An 18932-nucleotide genomic window follows, 5' to 3' on the forward strand; every position below is an offset into this window, starting at 1 on the left:
ACCGTTTTGAAAATATCTCTTACGTTTGAATCAAACAACAAAAAGTAAGATCCTGCCCTCTATTGATCATTAGTCATTTTTGAAAGAAAAAAAAAATGATATCTTTAATTTTACAAATATATTTAAAAAACAATGGGCACTATTTTTTTTCCTTGGTTGGGCTGGGCTGGGCCAGGGCCTGTGCGAGTGATAATACAGCATCTTCTGCTTTAGGAGTTGATCACTTCGATGTTAGATTAGAACACGCAAACAAATATTCTCTTTACACTCTTCTCTGTTGTGCGTGAAACCCAGTCTTAGATAGGTAGAGCAATGGCAGACAAGGCAAGCAGAGGCTTAGTGATATACGGAGATGGACTGGCTTCTTTCATCAATCCTTCCCATGCTCATCTCCATTCTCTCGCTTCCAAAGCTTTCTGCGGTTTCTTAACCCTCCCCAATGCTCCTCCCTCAGGTTTCACTCACTCTCCTATTTCTCTTACTTTAACTCTCTTTTAATTCATATTGCCTATTTTTTATCACTTAGAATTTCACAATCTTGTTCTGGTTTTGCTATGGAATTAGCTTAGCTGTGGGTATTAGTATAAAGGGTTGCGATTTATGCATGCTTAGAGTTATAGCACAGAACAGTTTAATAGGATTATTGGTGATTTATTGTTTATTTATTTGATGATCTTGAATTCTACTATCATGGCTGTTGTATCCGTGGTTGATTTTTACAATAAGATTTTTAGGTTGCTATTCATCTTTAAAAAATATTTGCTTTTATGGGTTCTTAGAATTTTTTTTTTAATCTTTTCTATGATATGCGCAGCAGAAATGTTTGATCTGTTGCGTTGTGATTTTGATGTAATTTTCATATCCAATATTGTTACAGGATTTGACAACACACATATGCGAATGTGGATGTGATCAATTTGTTATATTATGAACTGAAAACTATGTTTCTGGTATTAAATTTTTTAGTCGTATAAGATTATAAAGTCTAGGTGTGTTTAATTTGAGTATTTGAAGTTGTTGTGTTTATGATTACCTGGACTTACTTGGATTTAGATTGCAGAAAGTGAGGGTGAGAGGATAGTTAGAGAGTTTGCGTCTCTGTTAGATGCATGTGAAGCTTATCAGAATGTGGTAAGATATCTTTAACTATAATTTTGGACATAAAAGAGTGGTTTCTTGTTGTAAGCTATTGACAGTTATTGTTCTTTGATTCTTGTTAGAGTTCTCAGAGTACCTCAATTCCAACCATATCAGAGAGGTATTGGTAGTTTTTTTATTTTTTTTCAGTTTATGTTTAGTTTTTTAATATCAGTGGCAGACTAGATGTTGATCTATATTTGCATGAAACCAATCAACATGTTCTATGATCTTACTTCAGGTTCATGGGAATGAAGGCTGCTATAATAACTAACAATCCTGGCTTGAAATCTTTTGGTGGCAAACTCGGTTTGACTGTGTTTCCATTCAATGATTTAAAGGGGAATGAATTTTCCCTTTCTGGATCATCTACTGATTTTGTGACATTTGAGTTGCTCAAGTTGCTTGGATTTCAAGAGGGGAAGACACTAGAGACAAGTCAATTTGATTTAGTATTTGTGCATGTTGGAGCTGGTGAAAGAGTGAATGCTGAGGGACACAAGACTATTGCCAATGATGTGGAATATATTGATGCTTTAGTTGATGGCATCATGCGCATAGCACAGCCTGGCTCTGAAATTGGTTCTCGTCTGCACTTGTCCCTTGTAATGAGCTATGGTTATGTTACAGAAGGTGATGGTAGAGATTTATCAATTTTGACTTCTAAAGATGAGATGGATCCTGCCCTTTCAAAGCTGTTCCCGCTTCAAAGTTACACTATGAAAGGAGAAAAACCACGAAATGATGTCAGGCAAGGAAAAAAAAAGGGTGGTAAGCTTCTTGTAATAATTTCAAATTCCTTTGGATCCCGCTAACTTGTGATCAACAGGTACCATTGCCCAATGTTAATTGCTCAATGGCAGTATGCTGTAACCCGTGTGGATATGGCAGAAACATTTTCTTTTAAAGATTTTAAAGAGGTAAGTTTTGAGATTACTGGGTTTTATTTTTGCAGATTCACATCTCATAAATTTATTGGACAGATTTCATTATGGATTTATGACCTTTCATTTTACCATTCATCATCAACCTATTAGTTTTGACTACTATTTTCAGATAATGGAATGGTAGGGGAGTTAGTATGTCACTAACATCAGACGTGATCCTGAAAGTGGCATTTAACTTTGAAACTGCAACAATTTCTTGGTAAACTTTGTGTGTGTAGGCTTAAGAATTATCTGCATATAATTGCTTCTTGATTTATTTGCATCAAATACGTGATATTCGTCCTCTAAATTTCTGGATCCTCCAGGATAGATAGGTCAATTTCTCATGTCAGATGTATGTCAATTGACCTTATAGTTCAAATGTTTCAGTATATCTAAATGCTTTTGTGCATTTCCGTTAAGCATTTTCCTTTTCTTTTCAGCATGGTGGAAATCTTGTAATTCCAGCTGATAGATTCCTGCATGAGGTAGCATTTAAGCTTTGGAAGGCCCCCAAGTATGGAGCATGAAATAAGTTTTCTTGAAGTTGGGCTATACGAGACAATACTCGACCAGTAACTCTTTGACATAAGCAGGAAAGTTAACCCGATTCTTGAATGAATTTTATTCCCCTTATCAAGCCGCAAACCAATGCCAGTGACCTTGTTGGAGTTCTTATCTCGATTTTGTAATGTGATGCTCATCTTTATAAATAAAAGGGTTTTCTTTGTTTGAATGGCTGCAATCACTGTTGCCGTGTTTGTCCATTTGTGTTCCCTCTCTGGCGGTGGAGGTATAAATACTTGTCTTCGGCGTGCATGTGCAGTTAGAAGATGAAAGTAGATAGGTTTCTTGATATTGATAACACAAGAAAAAAGCAAAACAAAGTTGTGCACCATTTGTTTGATACGCAACAACGAAATTCGGTGATTGTTATGATAGAAACCAGCAAAATTTTCTTTTGTAATGAGCAAGGCGTGGAGCAATATAACACGGAACCTTTCGTTTGATGAATGCATTGAACCGTCGGGGAACTAAATTTCAGCGAAAACATGTTCCGTGAAGTAACTGGAGTACATGATTCAGCCCTCGGCTCTAATGTTTTAGCAGTTAAAATCTTCCCGAAAGGAAGCAAATGCAGGTGAAATCATGTTTAAAGAACCAGGCACCCGACCCAGGAGGGCAAAATCAAGAGATCGCGGTGTCTACATCCAAGTGAATTCAACATTTCTCTAGCATATTTGCAATGCAACGTTTGGATGAATCTAATCATACAATAAACTTAATATCTGGCAAAGAAGTTTCGGCTTTTCCTCTCATTTCCAGGTCCCCCGGCAGGAGACCAACTGTATAAATATGACCAACGGATCACACACCGAGGAAGTAATGCTCCCATAGGTAAATTTTCAACTATCAGTAAAGAACATCCAGTTCTACAATGAGTTCAGTTCATGATGCTGCATGGATTATCTCCTAGCATCAACATAAGTTCCATTGCGTTGTGACTGTATTTATGAACACTTCCAAATCGAACAGAACACAACTATACGGGTTCAACTCCTTAACTCTAAACATCGCAATCAGCATCCACTGCATAAGTTCTAGCATTCTAGTAGGCTTTTGAAACAATAAGTGCCCAACAGAAACCACCCCATAAGGAGGAGAGTGAATGAGAACAGCCCAACTAAGAAAGGCCAGCCAACCAAAACTATACCTAAGCAAAGCACAACTGTGAAAGGAAGGAACGATTTGATTATTGACTTCCAGTCTATCCAATGCCCCTTGAAGAGTATTAGAACTGCCACATCTATCAAGTTCCAATCCATCGATCCACCATAACAGAACCGATTCAGGCAGTGGGCAACAAATGAATGACAGTTGCATGTGAAAAGGTTGTATGTTTTGTGCTCAAAGCTACGCATGCTTGACTGTAGAGCATCATCCCACGTGATCGCAGTCCCATACTCTGAGTGCTTGTAGCCATGCTTGCATGTGTGCCCGGCTAGGTTTGGCGGAAAGCAACACTAATTTTACAAATCATATTACAGAGCAAAAGAGTTAGTGGATCAACTTGTAGAATACCTTTTATAAAGCAATGAGGGATAGAAAAGAAATAACAAATAACAACAGCAAAAATACTTGATAAATTCATTATTGCAACCAATTTGCCATCTTATTTTGGAAAACAAGGCAGATCTCAACATCAAGATGCGGCTAACCAAAGAAATCACTTTATTCAGTCAACCCGCCATCTTTGAGGACATTATGCAATCTATGAGCACGGATCCTATATCCTCTGTTGCCATTAATCTACTTTCTCAGCAAGCGATGACAGTAATAACAGCAACTGTGTCTGCGTGCATGCATATGCATGGGCAATTTGGAAGAGATGGAGATAATAGAAGAGGATTCAAGAATTAATACCTGTTGTCTATCAAGTTGAAGATACCTAGCAGCTGCACCAAATGTAAAATCATCAACATTCACAGAATTGGATCCTGAAAAATCTAAAATAGTTCCATCCTCTCTGCAAATGCCAACATGTCCGATAAAAGGTGCCAACCATGAGACAACTGGGAGTGGAGTCCAGATGAGACAGCATGGAAACTTAGCTTTATCTGGATCAATTCCATCAAGAGGCCACAGGTCATGCTGAATTCTTAATGTGGAACTCTCATGCTCAACATCAAAAGCTCCTTTTAAATCCATTGGAGAAAACCGTCCACGTGACATATAGCTTTGTGCACTTTCTGTGATGAAACATTGACGTGTCAAACTACACCCTTAGACATATTGAGCCTGTTCCAAAACAGGCAAGCAGATACATTATTGTATGCCACCAAGATGACAATCTCTTCAGAAAAACATGTCACAGCCCTTTCGAGAATTTTACAACAACCACAAAATGAATGCTATTAATGATCTCTCTAAAAAAAAACTGTAAAATCCTAAAAAAAAGAAAGAAAGATAACAAGTAAAAGAGTTTCCAACATAGAAAGTTCAATTGAATCATTTTATAAACTTTACGGTAATTCATTCCCTTCTGCTAGGACTGTAGTAAACGCAGTGACTGTTATATAAATTTGAATCTTTGCCACTTACGGCAAAGCTCCTATGTTCCTAGGGCTGTACAAACAGGATATCACCCCCCTACCCCGAGTCATAGATTTTGCAGGATTCTAAAGAAACAGCAGAGTGCAGCATTGTAGTGGCCACTTGATTTATTTAAATGAACAAAAGGCCTTTAGTCATTGGGAAACAGCCCACCTCACTCGGAAGATTTAAAGTTCCTGGGGAGTCTCGAGTTCAGGCCTCGTCCCTCAAATCACATAAAAAGGGTAACCATTAAGCTCATATACCTTTAATTAAACATTATTTGCAAGACAATTATTATGAAATCTAAAATTATCTATACATGGCAAGATCTATTACATTAAAAAGGCATATAATCATATAAGTGAAGTCTGATATTTTACTGTTTGCTTCATCTTATGATTGCTGTCTAAGAGTCTACAACTAGGTAACCACCCAATAAATAGTTCTAGCCCAACAGGTTGTGTGTTCTTGTCATATATAGTTGACAATTCCTAGTATCATAAAGTTTGAGGAAGTTAAGTTGTTAACCAGCCAATTCTTTTTCTTCAAAAGTTACAAGGAAATGACCAGTGTCTTACCACAGATGATATGCAAGTCCAACTATAAGCAGTAATCATAAAATACACTGTATATCTACTACCACACCAACCAGCATTTCATATTAGACTGAGTCAACTCCTCCTAGCTCAGCCAATATTCTTTGTGTCCATCACAATCGGAAAATCTTTTAAACACTGATATATTATGGAGCCATATGTCTAGTTGTTGACCAAGTAGGACAAATCTATAGAGTCTTTAGCCAATACCTATTTTTATTTGAAACAGACAAAAAAAATTGTTGCCGTAGTTAAAGAGTAAAGCTCATCCTAGATACTTGAGCCAGCTACAAGATATCCTAACATCTAATTTCAGCTATATTATTGGTTAGTCATCTTTGTTTGCCTTGAGACCAATAACCATCAATTTTATATGGCCCCCGCCGTAGTATGAACTTGGAATGGACCTTTCCCCATGTCTTAGACAGCTCACTTATCTTGCTATCTTATCATATTTCATTATAACCAAAGCACATTTTGATGCAAGTTCTAATGATCAAGACAAGAACATCAGGAGCAGAGTCAAGGGAAAGAGACAAATTGAGTCTAGCAAAGGGAAGAGGGGTAATAAAGATAAGGATTATGTTGATGCAAGTTCCAATGGGTTGAAGTATTCCGTGCAAGCTAAAATTCCAGCAATACATGGTGGCATGAAGGAGCAGTTGATTTCCAATAAGCGATGTCAACCTTGTTATCATCCAAGTGACAGCAGGGGTTAATATTAATTGTTGTTTGTCTTTATCGTGTTAGTTACGAGCCGTTAGAATTTTCAGTTATCAAGTAACTGTTAATTGTAAAACTATTTATTAGAGATTTGTAATTCTAGTAGGGGATGTTGTGATAAAATTAAACCTTTAATTGATGTGATTCCCTAAGTAGTGTGAGGCTACGTGTTATTTATCCATGTAATTCTGCATTTGCAATAAAATTCTGAGATTTCCTTTCTTCTTCTTAATCTTTTTTGTAAAAATTATTGAGATTGCTTTGTTTGCAAGTGATTATCACGAGTCCACAGTGTTGTTGGCATTACATTTTGATATATATATATATATATATATATATATATATATATATATGCAATCCTTTTCGGTTGAAAGAAAAATATATTGAAAATAGATAGTGCTATTAGCAGCAATAATGTGAGGAGAGAACCATTCTTTTCTCAAGTCAGATTCCTTATTTTTCCATTTGAGAAAGGACACAAAAAGAACAAAATCTTCAACAGTCTACACTCTAATATGGCTAAAACCACCTGCATTCATCTCTAACCACATTAATAACAATCTAGACAAAAATGGAATAAGGCAATGCACATCCTCTCTGAGCTGCAAGGACACATTAATAATCTCTACTCATAGTCCAACAGTCATTTTACCATTCACCAAAATGAACACCAAGCTTCACATTCTATACTAGGCTATCTTCATTTTGATGCAGAATAATTTGCAAAAACAAGTATCATAGTTGACTTGATTTGGCTTATTTTATACAATCCACTACGAAGAGGAGGAAAAAATATTTTTTTCCACAAGGGAAATAAATATAACTTATTCAAACAAATAACTCTGTTCAGCCACAAATTTGTCAAATGCCCCAAAAGAGGAAACATTAAATGCAATATTTTATATGATCATCAAAAGCTCTTAATCATATATGACTTGTTGCTCAATATATCCAATCAAACATATACATGAACCTGGCGAACCAGGGAGAAAAAAAGGGGCCAATCAAGTAACAACTGACGGTGCTTTACATAGCTGCTCGAAACCGGAGGCAAAGCAATAATTCAAAGACACGAACTTTTTCAATAAACCCGCAAATAAAAAGCCTTCAAATTCACGTTTCCCTACCTTACTTAATCATCATGTATCAACCCAAAAACAACCAAGAAAAGTTCTTCGATTATATAGTAAGATAAACCCACATTCAATGGAAAATAAAAAAACAAGAAACAAATGAGAGATTATAGAGTAAATTGGATCAATGACTGACCTGTAAGATTTGTGATGCAAAGACAGGAGGAGGGAGTGTTGATATAAAAAGGAGGTGAAACTGAAGCGAAGATCACAAGGTGGTTGGTGGCGGCGGGTGGCGGGGTGGAGAAGTAAAGCAAGGAGAGGAAAAGTTGCTTTTGTTTTTCTTCTCGTTGATGATGGCTGTGTTCATTGTGAAGGAGAAGTACAAATATACTAAAGAGGCTGCTTCTTTTTTCTTTCAAAAAAAAAAGGTGGTGTAATAAAAAAAAAACCAAAATAGAGAGATATTTTTAATAAATTAATAAATTAATGTTATTGAGATTGCATGTCTTGTGATAGGGAAGAAGATGATGGAGAGAGGGGGAGGAGGGCAGAGTTCAAGGTTCATGCACCCTCCCCGATTTTCATTTCTTTTGTGGGACCCTCCACCCTAATTACTTTTTACTCTATCTTTTTCTTTCCTTCGTTCTTCTTCTTTTTTCTTTTTACCTTCCATCCATCTTTCTGTGTGCTTCTTAAAAAAATTTAATAAGATTTATATATTTTGAATAGTTTTGATATATTAATATCAAAAATAATTTTTTAAAAATAAAAAAATATCATTAACGTACATTTCAGCATGAAAAGTTATTTGAGAAGCAATCGCTACCATACTATCAAACATACTAGAAGATTTTTAAAAGTAACATGGAGTAAAATAAATAAAGAGAAATTAGATTATTTTTTCCAAGTGACATGATTGTGCTAATTGAGCATTTATCCAGGAAAAAAAATGGACGCAAACTTCTTCCTCTTTTTTTTATTAGTGTAGCTATCTTGGTTGGCTTGCGGGTATCTCGACTAATCTCACAGGCCCTGAAGTTAACAACTATGTAAATCTCCAGTGGCCTTGAAATTTATGAGATTCAAACTGGTGACCTCTAGAGAACAAATCTAAAACCTGACCAGTTGAGCTATACCGATTAAGATTTATAAACTCCATTTTTGAGCTTATGGTAGAACTGCTTCGCCCCTCTCCTGGCAAGGTCAGTCTCAAAGATCAAGAACATTAAAAATTGAGAATGAAATTCAATATTATTTAGGATTGAAATCATTTTTTTTCACAAGTTATCTATGTTAATTGAATCTAAATCAATAAAATAAGATGAGTGGTTATGAATTTAGCATACAATTTTTTTTTATTATTATTAACAATGCATTTGTTTTGTTGATTACAAATCTCTTCCCAATAACCCTCTCATATCACTTTCGAGTACCTAAACCTAACCGAATTAGGCAGTAAATCACCAAATGACAATTGCATGGAGGTGGTGGTCCAGTGGTAAGAGCTTGGAACCAAGAGGTTTACTCCCTATGTGGTCTCAGGTTCGAGCCCTGTGGTTGCTCATATGATGGCCACTGGAGGCTTACATGGTCGTTAACTTCGGAGCTCGTGGGATTAGTCGAGGTACGCGCAAACTGGCCCGGACACCCACGTTAAACTAAAAAAAAAGAATTGGAACATGCATTGACTTGAAAAAAAGAACACAGAAGGGGAATGAAAGTGACTTGGGACTCATATTACTATTTATTAATATAGTGATTTCACATAATTACATCTAAGCTTAAAAAAAAACCCTTCAAACTAGATATCAGAGATAAGTTATTCTTTTAACTATGATATGATTATTCTTTATAAATTATACGGGTTATATTGATAGTCTTTTTTTACAGTAAAATTATATATTTAATCCTAAATTAAAATAATTTAATGTTTACAATTCAATGATATTTTTGTATTTTTAACTTTTAAAATAGTATAATTATTTTTATGCTCATAAAAAAAAACCAACAAAACTCTCACCCAATATCTTTTTGTTATTTTATATTGTTTTTAATGTAAGTTCCAATAGTACTCGTGAGCATTGTTATAAATTACATTTATTAAATATAATTTAGAAAAAACTTATTAGGGCGTGGATAGCCACTGTGCCGTTCGGGCAATAGATAAGGGGTTGTCCGACCACCAAACACCATCTTTCAGGGCGGTGTTTGAAAGTTTTTGGCGCCTTCGTCACAATGAGATGGTGCATATTTTAATATTCATAACGGTTTGGCACCGACAATGATTTCTTTTTTCTCCTTTTTTCTTTCTCTCCACCTAGATTTTCACACCAACCCCTTAAAAATTAAAGACCAACCCTTTAATTTGTTGATTCTTCAAATTTGATTTATTTTCTTTTTATTATATATTTTTATCTTGAATAATTTATAAGATGGTGTTTATTTTCAATTTCATTCCTCTTAATTTTTTTTCTTTTAAATTTGATACTTATTCTTTTGATTGCTATTTTTTGTTTGAAATCAGTTTTTAAATTGATTTTGTTTTACAATTTCACCCTCTGTCTTTTCCTATCAAATTTAACCCTTATTTTTTTTATTGCTGGTTTTTTTTGCTTTGGCAGGTTTTTGAAATTGATTAATAATAAATTTCTTGATTGAACCCGGATTTATGGTTTCACAGGTTGCGAGTTTTTCCGGGTTTTTTTTCTCCTTTTTTCTAAGCTATTTTTTTTCTCATTTTATCCTTTAGTATTTATTCAATTGAAGACAAAATTTCTTTTTTTTAGCTTGCTTTATATGGAATTTTTTGTTGGCTTTGAAAATAATCTATTTATCTCGGGGCTTGTTGTTTACCATTTTTTGTTGTGTTTTTTTTTAATAATTCCTTAAATTTATATTTTTTTTTCTATATTTTCCTTCAATATTTGAAATGATTTTTTTAGTAGTTTATAATGTTAGAATTGTTTTTTCATCCCCTCTTTTTTTTTTTAATTTAATTCTTATTCTCTTAATTGTTATTTGTTTTATTTGAGATAAATTTTTAAATTTATTTTTACTTATTTGTTTTCTCTAGGATTTTCTAATATTTTGAAAATGAACCGGATTTTCTTGGGTTTTTTTAATTGTTGCTCTTTATTGGTTTACTCTGGCTATTCAATGTTAAATCGGTTACAAATTGAGCTTCTTAATTCAGCACAAGTTCAGGATTTAATGGGTTGCAAGTTTGAGACCGTTGCCCAGATCTAAAAGGTTCGCACGAGTTTTCTAACTTTATCATTTGACATTTATATTATTAGTGGTTAGACTTTGTTTTTTTCTACCTTCTATATGATTTTATTAACCGTGCATTTTTAGTCATTTCCCATATATTTGTTGCTTTGTCCATATACCAACCTTTTTTTCTCAGTTGTGTATTTGTCCCAAGTCATATTTTTTTTAAAATAAAATAAAACACACTTGCATTTTAATTATAATTTTTTTTCAATTTCATCTTCTTCCATTTTTCTTATCATTCAAATTCAACCCCGTTCTTTTAATTTATATTTGTTTTGTTTAGGATAATTTTTATTTTATTTTTACAATCTCATCCTCCATGGGTTGGTTTCTAGTAAATTTGATCTTTATTTTTTTTTTGCTATTTTTTTTTGCTTTTGCAAGTTTTTTAAATTGATATTTTTTTCATGATTTCATCATTCAGAATAAAATTAGTTGGGAATTAAGCTTATTTATTCAACTCAGGTTCGAGCGTTTAGAAAATTTCATCAGGTTTGCTTAGTTTTTTTATTCTCTTTTTAAGCTGATTTTCTTTACCTTTTTACTTGGAGTCTTGCTTTGTTATTTATTTTTTATTTGACTTCTATAGGGTTAGTTTCGGATTCATGACCAAAGTCACCGACTTCAAAGGTTAACGCAAGTTGACTTTAGTTTTTTTTCCATTTATTTATTTTAGTTTTATCATTTAATATTTAATACAATACACCACCTCACTAGTAAGATATTGTCCGCTTTGGGCTTCTCAGTCCACCTAAAGTCAGGGCTTCCACCCAGGTCCCCCTCACAGTTTTGTTATTGGCAGCCACGCATGACCTCAAAACGCGTCTTACTAGTCAAGGTGAGCATGCACTTATAAGACCCTAGCTATGGATGCTTGCTTCCGATGTGAGATCTTACAATCCCCCCACCTTAAAACGAGTCGTCCTCAGCTCTGATACCAAATGTAACACCCCACCTCACTAGTAAGATATTGTCCGCTTTGGATCTCCCAGTCCACCCAAAGCCAGGACTTCCACCCAGGTCCTCCTCATGGTTTTGTTCTTGGCAGCCAAACAATAACCCAAAAACGTGTCTTTCTAGTCAAGATGAGCATGCACTTATAAGGTCCTGGCTCTGGATGCTTGTTTCCGATATGAAATCTTACATTTAACATATTAAAATTGGTCTTCATGTTTTTTCTCTTTTCTTCATGTTGTTCTTTTTTTTTTATTTTTTTTATGAAATTATTTTAATTATATATCCATCCATTGTCACGGAGTTCATGAATTAACCAATATTAACTAGTTTATATTTTGGTATTTTTATCTCTTTTTTTTCTTGTAGTTTCACCTTGGATGTTGGTGTTTTTTATATTTTGAAAGTGCTCATGTCGGGGTTTTTTATCTAATATTTGCATTTTTACTAGGATTTGTGTCTTTGGTAATGTGAAAAATTGCATTATTTTTTTTACATCAAGAATGTTCGCACATTATTAAAACAATGTGAATAAAAATAATTAAAAAATTATAAGTATGTTAGTCAAATTACCCGCGCTAGTCATATCAAAAATTATTTTTCATGCACTGTCAACATTATTTTTTTGTCTTTTTAAAAAACATTCTTGTAAATCGAAAAGTTTACAAGAGAAGATTTTTACGTCCAATAACAGAAAACACTGTACATTGATAAATTTTTTTTAAAAAATTAATTTTAATGGACCATAAATTACCTTTTCTATTGGGAGACTCTGTTCATGCATAGATACAAGAAGTTCCAAGAACCTTAGCAATCTGTTGTATCGCGAAATTCTCACCATCAGTTTTAACCAATATGCTTGACACAGGAAGTTTCAAAATTAATTTATTGTTGTTATATTTTTTTTATTATTTAAATTATTAATTGATTTAATGATTCTGATCATAATTTGTTTTTTAATATTTTTTTATATAAAAAATTAAATAAATAATCCACAGCAAAGCAAAGCACGAACATAAGAAAGTATTTGAAAACGTGGGTTAATTCACGTTTTTTAAAAATTTAAAAATTTTTAATTAAAAATTATTTTTTTAATGTTTTGAATATATAATAATTTTAAAAATAATTTTTAAAAATAAAAAAAATATCACTTTAATATATTTTAAAATAAAAAATAATTATAAATCTAAATCCAGTAAGATACTGTAACAAGGGAAAAGAAAATTATAACAAGAAACAAGATGATGGTGACCTTCAAACACCAAATCCCATGTACTGTCACACAAAAAGAAAGCTTACCAAACTGATCAGACAGAGCAAGAAATAAGATTAATAGTCACAACTCACAAGCTAGCTAGCTAGCTAGGTAGTGACGTGATAGTGTCATAGACTCAAATGCGTCCTCCTCCTCCCCGGCTGGCTTCCTTTCCCATCTGGCCCTGTTTGTCACTTCCGCCGTCGAGCTGTGCAGACAATATTCAATGTTTCACATGGTAATCGAGTAAAGAGAAGAGAGCATCATGCATGTTTCCATATTTTGATGCATCCAGTGGACTGGCAACTGTGAAGAGTGGCATAGGCAGTGTCCTGGCTTCCAGCAATCATGATGCTGTCACCGCTGTTGGTCGGGCTGCTACCCACTTTTTCTTTAAAAAAATAATGGAGATGTCTATGCATGGAGGTTTCTAGAATGGCTTCTCCTAATTATCTTTCCTTTCACCATAACGTGACCATCCCTCTCCTTCTTGTCTCGACTTCAACGTTTATTTCTGTGGTTGAATTATTTTTAAAATATTTTTTAATGATTTTGTGTTTTTTTTTAAGAAATAGTTTTTTTAGATGTTTTTCTTGATAATTTTAATAATTCTGTTTACTTTTTTAATTCACTGCTTAATGGATTAAAATCAATATCAAATTGATATGATATGGTGAACATCACTACCCTGTAATTGGATTGGACTCGTCGGCGGCGGACGAGAAAATCAATCTAGAGAGCTGTTTTAAAGGGTTTTATGATAATTTAGTATAGAATTGCAGTGGCTTTGTTTTTTCTCTAATTATATAAAAAATTATTTATTTAATTAAATAATTAATTAAATTATATGAAATGAAGATTTTTTTTTCATTGATAAATGTCATACGGGGGAGTAATTTGTATACAAAGAGTCGATTCATAACTCAAGATTTTAAATTTTTAGATTGAAGATGATGTCTATTAAATCCTTGCGTGCATATATCTGCAAAGAAATTCACATACTCCTTGGATGTAGATCTTTTCTAACAAGTATCAGCAGAGCCAATAATTTGCTATGTACGAGTGGATAGAATGGTGGGAAACAAGAAGAATATCTAGAGATGATACGAGTAATTTATATAAAAAAAACATAAACTCATGATCCAAACATCTTGAGATGATCATATCTATTCAAGCATATGTAAGCTATCGCCTACAAAGCACACAAAATGACCCGCACACTCATCAGAGGAAGATCTCCCCCAAGAACTGAGAATTTATTAAGCTTAAACTGAAAGAGTTACGTGATGGCACCCCAGAGCAGAGATTCTTTTGCTAGCAGCGTCCTTGCACTTACAAGTAAGAGATGTGCCTTTGGAAATGCTAAGCACGACATGACCCCAAGCAATCCATTTCCAATCTAGAAATTTCCTACAAAAATTCGACCAACAGTTTGGTACTTGTTTGCTTGCGTAAACGCTTGTTTTCTACGTTTACATCTATGGGAATGGGATTGCTGAGAGTCTGGCACTGTGTGTGTGTGTGTGTGTGTGTGTGTGTATGAATGGCTTTTTTTGGTGTTGCATGTGCTTAGGAGTGATCTTGTCCAGTACAGGGCCTGCTCTGCTCCACTTCAAGACAGTCTGGTTCTCTATAAATCCTGATAGCATGCATATTCCAGCTAAAGGGATAGTAAAATTTAGTATCACTGCACCTATATAAATTGCTCGTAGTAACATTTGGTTCACTGGGAAAAATATATGACCTTTTACTGTGATTATAGCAGACATGGAGAAACATGTAAAACAACTGTACAAAAGTGGGATGTAGAATGTGCTTCTGAATCTATACAGGACTATGCAAGTGTTGACAGCTGATTTGATGCTTCATAATTCCATTATCAAAAAGAAAATGCCTCATGATTCAGGAGGAGCACGTTCACCACAGAATGCATCTGGCTCGAAAGATCTGGCTGAATCATCATTGTAAACTCCAGGAATAGCTCTACCCCCAGCTTCTTCAAATGGTGTGTAAGAACCCTTTTGGCCTCCCTCAATATTGATGAAGAGAACAACGCATACAAATAATGATGCTGCTAGAGTGACCAGAGTGTACTTCAATCTGCTTAGCACAGGCTTGACCTATAGGAGGAAAAGATATATATATATATATAAACATTCCGATTAGTCATGCAACAATTCCCTGAGTTTGATAGAAATATCATCCACCATCTATTTCCAGACAAATCAAACATTATATCAATGAAGAGAGCTTCAGTGTCAGAAAGTTTGCGACTTTTTAATAAAGAATAACAGTCGATCACCAGCATCACACTGAGTGGCAGCAGCTCTCCAATATCATGACACTGCCTTGTAGCATTATAGTTATGATAAAAGATACAGCATAGCAAAGGTGCTAACCTACTTCCATCATGAATCGACATATTTAATACCAGCTCAACATGTACTCTTAATTGATGGTCTTAAAAGATGTTATCCTTGGTTTTAGACATGGCAAATTCATACGCAAAACAACACATCCTGTTAGATTGAAACAGCCAGAATGCTCCTGCGGTGCAGACAAGCATCAAGTTAAACCTAAAAAAAGTCCTCGCTGCATTGTTTTGGGGAGTGACCAAGATGAATAGTTCGATAGAAGGCACATAAAACCATTTAAAACATTATGCTTCTCAATACATTAAGAGAGGTGAATAGATTAATAGCAGGCATGGTAAAACGTTTAAAAACATTATGCTTCTCAATACATAACAGACATTGGTCCTGCTCTCCACAATCAGGAACAACGAAAAAATACAGTCTCTTTGGAATAATTTACTTACTGAAAATGAACCAAGAAGCCGATCTCGAGCCAAAACTTCAGCTGTCTTCACCCATATCTGTGGAGGAAATTCAAATTAGTTAGGCTTCGAACTTGCATGTTTATCTCTATTAATAATGCTGCAAATGTATATATTGAAACTAAATAAGGACAGCTCCCTTTTCATTTCTTTTTTTTTCAGCTGCCTTCTCTATTCTTCAAAAAATGCACCCCACCAAAAATACAGGAAATTCAAATTAAAAGCCAACCAAAAGCCTGAGATAGAAGAATTAGGCAAGAACAATCTAGATGAGATCTCATCCAACAAATACAAAACTCATCAAGTGAAAAACTAGAAAAAGAGCAAATGAGATCAGTTCAGCACAAAAACCATTACTACAACCTCAAAAGAAAGAATCAATGCGGGGTGTGCCACATTCTCTTTTGCAATCACCAAGTCCTTTTCCTCTCTCTCTCTCTCTCTCTCTCATGCTTTCTCTACATGCATATGCATATTATTTTATTTTTTTCAGTTTCCCTTTTACTTCTTCTCTATCCTTCTCTTGTTCTTCGCCTTTCTTAACCCAATGCTCATCACATGAGACCTTGCGACCGTTGCAGCATAAACACTGCCATAGCCTCAACCCAGCCCTCACACAATTCCACACATAATCACAATCTTCAATCTTCATTGCCCCATCCTTCTACCATAGCATAGACCTCCGCATCACCACGACTTTACGGTGAGAAAACTTTGTGATATTCTGATCTGATGACAAAAGCTCATCTCTCAACAAAGGTTTTGGTAAATAATGGCGATGCCACAGTTGTTTCTCTCCAATGTGAATCTATTCTGACATTTCTTAAGTTGCACAAGATTGCTCAAATCCTACACAGCTGTTCTTCCAAGAAAAATATTACTGTAGAGTTAATTAGATAACTGTTTCTCTGCTATTAGCTAATTAGTTATTATGTATCCTTTTTCTTTATCTCAATAAATTTCTCAAATTCCCTCCATAATGATACTATGCCATAAAGTCTTTCTGATAATGATTTATAACAAAAACAAAATCATGTACCTGACCATCATACCACCCTGTCTCTTCATCTGCAAAAAAAAGAGAATAAAAACCACCCCATCAATCAAATATACCAAAAACAACAACATGATATGCCTAAAATAGCAACCTTAACTAACTTGACATCAACCCTTCTCTCTCAAAACAGAAAAACAAAAACATTAAGTCAAAATTCAAAATTATGACTATCCCTTAAGTTTTTTTTAAGGTTTCTAAGCAACCGAATAAAACAAGAGAAGACAGAGGAAAGAGAGGAATTACATTCAACAGTGGCACTGAGCAGTCGATTCCCAACATAAGCCCAACCCAGATACATTCTGACAACAGCAAGACTAACAACAAAAACCCCACTTGATAAAGCTGCAAGAACTGGCTTCAATGGCTCAGTTTTTGGGCCCACGGTGCCAAACCAAGCAACAGGTAGGGCGATAAGGAGAGCAAAAGAAGCGCCAGTAACGAACAAACGAGAGCAGTACTCAACAATGTCACCTGAAGCCCAAGAGAAAGGGAAGGAAGTGGAGAGATTTTGGTATTCATTTATGGGTTGTTGATCGAGTGGAACAGGGCACTCTGTTTCTGAAGGAGTGTTGCTGCTTCCATTTCTGAAGGAAGACGAGGGTGTTTTTGGAAGTGTGTTTTTGTAATTGTGGTGGTGATGGTAGAAAAATCTTTTCTGTGTTAGAGAGGAGAGGAGGAACGGTGATGATAGGTGGAGGAGTGGAATTGCCATGGAGGATTTCTGTTGTTTTGCTCTCTTGATCCTCCATCCAAAATTAATTGGTGGGAGATTTTCATTTTATTTTGTTTTATTTTCTTTCGCCTTTTCTTTTAAATAATTGTAATTTTGTTTATTTTTACTTGTTTATCCTTTGCTCGCTGTACTATTTGCCATTGATGGCAACAGTTTCCCCTCTTTTTTTAGAGTTTATTTATTATATAAGATATTAATTTCATTTACGATATAAATCATACAAATATACAAATAATAAGAAAAATGCATGAATAATAATGGTCCTTAACATAGCAATTAGACTCTTATTTTAATTTATGGAAAATTCAATGAATTTTTTTTTTACATCAAATACATAATCGAATTTAGTATCATCAATTTTTTTAACGAAGATGTCAACTGCTTACAACTATAAAAACAATATTATTTTCTTTTACGACAATGAAGTAAAAGGATATTAAAACCCTATTACAAGAAATAAAAATTATAATAAAATAATAAAAACTTGAGCTTTGAGAAATTACATAAAAAAATTAAAATGCGTGCCTCGTAGTCATTTTCACTATTTACTGTTGGAGAGGTGCTATTTCTTCTTCTTTTTTCAATCCATTCTCAAAGTATTTTTATTTTAATTTGATCATTTTATGGTAAAATTAATGACAAATTGGTCCTAAATTGTTAAGGAGAAGCAATATTAAAAAACAAAGTATCAAAGTAAAAAACATGGGAAAGCAAGTGCCCATTTAGAATTTGGCATGAAAAGTTTTCTTTCATCCACTTACTTTTTTAAAAGATTTTTTACAGTCCTTTTAGTATTTATTTTTTATTCAAAATTTTATTTTTAATTTTATTTTTTAATTATTCGGTTTAAAAGAGAACGAAGAGTAGTCTGATTATAAAAAAATATAAAAAAAATTATCAATTAACTCGACTAGAGTTTTATTATGATATTTTTTTTACTTTTATCTTGTTTAAAAAAATAGATATGAGTTTACAAATATTTTTAAATTCAAATTGATTTTTTAAAAAACACTTTTTTGTCTAATTTAATATCATAAATGAGTTTATTTAGATAAACATGATATTTTTAGATATTTTCATGTAAGAAGATAATTAAAATAATTTTTTAAAAAAGAAATTAGAGACCTTACCTTTCAGTCACTTAAGGTGACCGACAGTACAACCAAAGACAAAACATTGTTTGATTAATTTTTTTTTTAAGTTAGATGCCTGACTTTACAAAAAAAAAAAAACATGTGGGCTTGCCCTTATAAAAGGTTTTTATTAAAAA

At 33.9% G+C, this 18932-nt stretch overlaps 3 protein-coding genes across 10 annotated transcripts; 1 reads left to right on the plus strand and 2 right to left on the minus strand.

Moving 5' to 3' along the window:
* Positions 1-215: 215 nt before the first annotated feature.
* Positions 216-2799, plus strand: LOC133689533 (uncharacterized). 6 transcript variants are annotated; one of them, XM_062109395.1, is made up of 7 exons: positions 315-454; positions 878-950; positions 1054-1131; positions 1221-1258; positions 1379-1888; positions 1967-2057; positions 2507-2799. In XM_062109395.1, exons 2-7 carry the CDS (start codon positions 942-944, stop codon positions 2591-2593), a joined length of 813 nt encoding a protein of 270 aa, XP_061965379.1. In that variant the 5' UTR covers positions 315-454; positions 878-941; the 3' UTR covers positions 2594-2799. The 6 variants fall into 6 exon arrangements, with proteins under 6 accessions (XP_061965375.1, XP_061965377.1, XP_061965378.1 ...); XM_062109397.1 differs by having other exon boundaries at positions 1230-1258; XM_062109391.1 differs by lacking the exon at positions 878-950 and having other exon boundaries at positions 216-454; positions 1061-1131.
* Positions 2800-3440: 641 nt separating this feature from the next.
* Positions 3441-8094, minus strand: LOC133689534 (protein REVERSION-TO-ETHYLENE SENSITIVITY1-like). Of its 3 annotated transcripts, none has more exons than XM_062109400.1 (3): positions 7748-8094; positions 4488-4813; positions 3441-4087 (listed from the first exon to the last, which is right to left on the minus strand). In XM_062109400.1, exons 2-3 carry the CDS (start codon positions 4794-4796, stop codon positions 3665-3667), a joined length of 732 nt encoding a protein of 243 aa, XP_061965384.1. In that variant the 5' UTR covers positions 4797-4813; positions 7748-8094; the 3' UTR covers positions 3441-3664. The 3 variants fall into 3 exon arrangements, with proteins under 3 accessions (XP_061965384.1, XP_061965383.1, XP_061965382.1); XM_062109399.1 differs by having other exon boundaries at positions 4488-4839; positions 7748-8093; XM_062109398.1 differs by having other exon boundaries at positions 4488-4862; positions 7748-8093.
* Positions 8095-14705: 6611 nt separating this feature from the next.
* LOC133687954 (uncharacterized protein ycf36) lies at positions 14706-17724 on the minus strand. The gene is made up of 4 exons (XM_062107312.1): positions 17173-17724; positions 16912-16940; positions 15855-15911; positions 14706-15156 (listed from the first exon to the last, which is right to left on the minus strand). Exons 1-4 carry the CDS (start codon positions 17639-17641, stop codon positions 14932-14934), a joined length of 780 nt encoding a protein of 259 aa, XP_061963296.1. The 5' UTR covers positions 17642-17724; the 3' UTR covers positions 14706-14931.
* Between the last annotated feature and the right edge of the window lie 1208 nt (positions 17725-18932).

This window comes from Populus nigra, chromosome 3, assembly GCF_951802175.1.
Source record: "Populus nigra chromosome 3, ddPopNigr1.1, whole genome shotgun sequence".
Lineage (NCBI taxonomy): Eukaryota > Viridiplantae > Streptophyta > Magnoliopsida > Malpighiales > Salicaceae > Populus > Populus nigra.

What these genes read in the sequence shown, in the direction of transcription:
- LOC133687954 (XM_062107312.1), bottom strand. Translation starts at nt 17,641, where the DNA reads ATGGCAATTCCACTCCTCCACCTATCATCACCGTTCCTCCTCTCCTCT. An exon ending in GCTCAGTGCCACTGTTGAAT is followed by an intron (nt 16,941 to 17,172) that starts GTAATTCCTCTC and finishes TTTTTTTTGCAG; the next exon opens with ATGAAGAGACAGGGTGGTAT. An exon ending in GGCTTCTTGGTTCATTTTCA is followed by an intron (nt 15,157 to 15,854) that starts GTAAGTAAATTA and finishes TTCCTCCTATAG; the next exon opens with GTCAAGCCTGTGCTAAGCAG.
- LOC133689534 (XM_062109400.1), bottom strand. Translation starts at nt 4,796, where the DNA reads ATGTCACGTGGACGGTTTTCTCCAATGGATTTAAAAGGAGCTTTTGAT. An exon ending in TTCAACTTGATAGACAACAG is followed by an intron (nt 4,088 to 4,487) that starts GTATTAATTCTT and finishes TTGTAAAATTAG; the next exon opens with TGTTGCTTTCCGCCAAACCT.
- LOC133689533 (XM_062109391.1), top strand. Translation starts at nt 313, where the DNA reads ATGGCAGACAAGGCAAGCAGAGGCTTAGTGATATACGGAGATGGACTG. An exon ending in ATTCCAACCATATCAGAGAG is followed by an intron (nt 1,259 to 1,378) that starts GTATTGGTAGTT and finishes ATCTTACTTCAG; the next exon opens with GTTCATGGGAATGAAGGCTG. An exon ending in CTTTTAAAGATTTTAAAGAG is followed by an intron (nt 2,058 to 2,506) that starts GTAAGTTTTGAG and finishes TTTTCTTTTCAG; the next exon opens with CATGGTGGAAATCTTGTAAT.